This window comes from Toxorhynchites rutilus, chromosome 1, assembly GCF_029784135.1.
Source record: "Toxorhynchites rutilus septentrionalis strain SRP chromosome 1, ASM2978413v1, whole genome shotgun sequence".
NCBI lineage: Eukaryota > Metazoa > Arthropoda > Insecta > Diptera > Culicidae > Toxorhynchites > Toxorhynchites rutilus.
This window is the reverse complement of record NC_073744.1, coordinates 111,582,464-111,586,390: the sequence shown is the minus strand read 5'-3', so window position 1 is coordinate 111,586,390 and position 3,927 is coordinate 111,582,464. Positions and strand designations below refer to the sequence as shown.

Genomic DNA, 3,927 nt, shown 5'->3' with positions numbered 1-3,927 from the left:
TAATCATTAAACATTATTAAACTTCATAGAAGCGCGTACCTTTTGTAGTGTCGAAAGACATAGATGAAGTAAAACACATAGTGTGCTTCATCTACCCGGAAACGACTGCTCTCCGCTCTATTGTTTTATTGTAACGTTGATCCAAGTAACAGTCGAAGCTGTCACTGGCGAGCCCAAGTGGTAGATCCTCTCTGGCATTGCCATTTCCCTCCTAGAACCTTTAGCACCCCTAGTCGAGAAAATCGCTGAGATATCCGAACCATAGGTGAATTTTCAACTCAGACGGCAGACTCAATTGCCGTCGATGGCGATGAAGAAGAAGATGTCGCTGATCGGATACTATTTGTTGATGTTGGGGATAATGGACGAATCACCGTGGATTGAGTTTGTTCGAAGACTTCCACTTCTGACAAGTGGTGAGCAGACGGGGATGCTGATGTTGGCATTGGTAGCTTCCACTCATCGAGCAAAATGTTGAGCGACAGACCTTGCTTAGTCTGCTACTTTGTTGTTGTTCTCGCCTCCGTAAAGGCTGGCGGGATAACCAGTCTGTCACCAAACATTATGCTGGCTTGAACGACTGATAGAGCTTCCTGGCGGTAGGTCCTTTATGACTTGGATTAGCTCTGAGCTCATACGATCTAAGATATGATAGCGGATTTGATGCTGGCCAAAAGAGCATTTTTCCGGCCGAATTGTGAATCCGAGGTGCTAACGACCATGGATTGAAGACCACAACAACGTCGTCTAGGTAGCCTGCAGTACACGGAAAGCCTGTCAACATCGTGTCCATCAGCGCTCGAATGCTCTCGGCGCAGCTTTGACACCAGGAGGCAACATGTTGTAGTGATACAGCCCCCGATGGGTGTTGATGACGAGTAATTGGCGGCAGCGTTCCTCCACTTCTATCTGAAGAAAAGCATCAGATAAATTGATCTGTCTGAACACTGTATAATTGGAGAGTTTCGTAACGACGTCTTGTGGTAGCGGGAGGGGATACTGGAGTGACTGGAGCCGATCGTTCAATCCAGTTGAATAGTCGTCACATATGCGAACAATGCCACTGGTCTTTCGTACTACGACTATTGGAGCCACCCACTCAAAATACTCCACAGGTGAAATAATTTGCAGGCGCTCTAGTCGGTCAAGTTCTTTGTCCATAGCGTACGAAACCGGCCTTCTTGGACGAAAAACTGCCTTACACGCTTATATTAGATTAGGAGCAAAGCCCCAACGTCTCGCTAAACAGTTTCGGGTACGCTTCCTGCAGAGAAACGATATCGTTGATATTACCAAAGAAATTACAAAATTTATCGATCGGTAATGACCAAAGCTGGAACTTGTCGATGAGATCGATTCGGAGGAGATTCAATGGATATGTAGAAACGAAGATGCGTCCGCTATGCGTCGTGCCATTGATTTCGACGTCATTGACGAACTCACACTGCAGGTCCAGTTGTTTTCCCGGAGCTGGCTTGACGAACTGACTCTAAGGAACACCTGCTGGCTGGTCGATCCGATTCCATACCTTTTCGGACACGATAGTAATATCAGACGCTGTGTCAAGCTGCAATACAGGGGTAGGGGAACCGCGGGTAAGACGGACAGTGGGGGTAGATTGGACAGATGGTTGATTTGTATAGTTGCACTAGCTGACCTGGCAAACTTCGTCCCGCCCAAAATTTGTTTTTTTGTTATCAATACCTTCAAACATTCAAGTTTTGTTACTAATAGCAAATTTATGGATCCAATCGCAAAACTGTTCATTGATTGATCTTCTAATCGACCCCGTTGAATTTATCTTTTACTATAAAATTGCTAAAAAATTAAAATAATATTCCATCATTATAATATCAGATTATTTTCAGACACAATTCTCGTTCAAGATTTTTTAACCACTTGCACATAACATGTTTCTCCGGTACATGCAATAAATGTTTGATACAGAAAATATGATAGAATAAAGACAGCCCTATATCGGACAATTCCTTCCTCGAGTCCTACCTATACCAACAAAAAAATATCGCCGAATTTGTTGATAAGAGCAGAAGAAAATATAGGAGTGCGTTTCATCACATTAAAATTCATTTCCAGTTTCGAACAAAGATCAATTGCGCTAGCGCAAACATCAAATGGACTAACAGCATTTGTCACTATGTAGTTGTAGAACATATAAGAACTTAATTTTCCGAATTTTCCCTTTTTCCTTCAGAGTTTTCCGAAAATTTTCAATTGTCATGTTTGGTTGGAATATTTTTGGTTGAAATATATGTATTTTGTATTTTTATGGGACCCCCTCTCCATTCCAGAGGAGGGAAGGGTGTCATACCATCATAAACACATTTATCATACCCAAAATCCCTCCGTTTCCCTCCGTACAATCTCCGTTTCCCAGTACTTGTGTTTGATGAAGATGTGGTGCATAAAGCACTCAGTTCAGTAGATGCAACAAAAGGGCCCGGTCCGGATCTTATTCCCCCGGTCTTCATCAAGAACTGTGCAGCGATGCTCGCCAGACCAGTTTCTATGGTTTACAACCAATCTCTGCGCGAGGGTATTTTTCCCGAGACTTGGAAGCTTGCATCGATAACTCCAGTCCACAAGAAAGGCAGCTTTCACGATGTCGAAAACTATCACCCGATATCGATTTTAAACTGCCTAGCAAAAGTGCTCGAGAGTCTAGTTCATGGTGCACTATGTCCGATTGTACAGCCTGTGATTTCAGAGTTCCAACACGGCTTCGTTAAAAAACGCGCAACCACCACGAACCTTATGGCATACACTAACATGCTAATCAACAAAATCGAGAAGCGGCAACAAGTTGATGCTGTTTACGTCGATTTCTCCAAAGCTTTTGACAAAGTACTCCACGACCTTGCTATTCTGAAAATGGATCGACTTGGTTTACCATCCTGGATCATAAACCTGCTAACCTCATACTTATCATCCCGCAAAGCTTTTGTCAAGGTCCACGGTACTAGATCCAACGAATTTACGATTCCATCTGGTGTGCCACAAGGAAGCATTCTTGGTCCTCTGATTTTTGTATTATTCGTTAACGATCTGTGCGAAAGGTTATGTTCGGAGAAAATTTTATATGCGGATGATTTGAAAATTTACCAAGTAATACATTCAAATTTAGATTGCTGCATACTGCAAGCTGACATTGAGCGAATAACGGTTTGGTGCCAGGAAAATGGAATGCATGTAAATGCTGAAAAATGCAAGGCCATCACATTTACGCGCTCTCGCTCCCCTATTGTACACGGATACATGTTGAATCTCTCGCCACTGCAGAGAGTCAATAGAATCAAAGATCTGGGAGTTCTTCTTGACAGCAAGCTACGTTTCCATGAGCACGTCTCGGTCACAATTTCAAGAGCAAATGCGATGGTTGGATTTTTGAGACGCAACACAGCTCATTTCGATGACGTCTACGCTCTGAAGTCGTTGTACTGTGCTTTTGTTCGCAGCGTCTTGGAATACGCAGTACAAGTATGGGCCCCATATCACGCTTTACATATCCAGCGCATCGAACGTGTTCAGAAACGCTTCGTAAGGTATGCTCTACGTGGCCTGCCCTGGAATGATCCAACCAACCTACCACCCTATGAACAGCGCTGTGCACTTATTGGAATGCAAACCCTGGAAAGCCGACGATTGATGCTACAGAGAATTTTTATTTTCGATGTATTGACAGACAAAATTGACTGCAGCTATCTACTTCGAAACGTTAGCCTACACGCATCATCCCGACAGCTACGCCACCATCGAGTCCTGGCGATGCCTAATCACCGTACCATATATCGGCAAAATAATCCATTAGACGCTTGCTGCCGCGTCTTTAACGAGGTATCTGAACTGTTCGATTTTAATATTAGTAGGTTAATCTATAAGAATAGAATTAAGTCCCTATAAGCAGTCTGT

At 43.4% G+C, this 3,927-nt stretch overlaps 1 protein-coding gene across 1 annotated transcript; it reads right to left on the bottom strand.

Annotated features, from left to right (window-relative positions):
* Positions 1 to 792: 792 nt before the first annotated feature.
* LOC129761330 (uncharacterized protein K02A2.6-like) lies at positions 793 to 1,161 on the bottom strand. The gene has a single exon (XM_055759048.1). The coding sequence runs from the start codon at positions 1,159 to 1,161 to the stop codon at positions 793 to 795; it is 369 nt and encodes a 122-aa protein (XP_055615023.1).
* Positions 1,162 to 3,927: the final 2,766 nt, after the last annotated feature.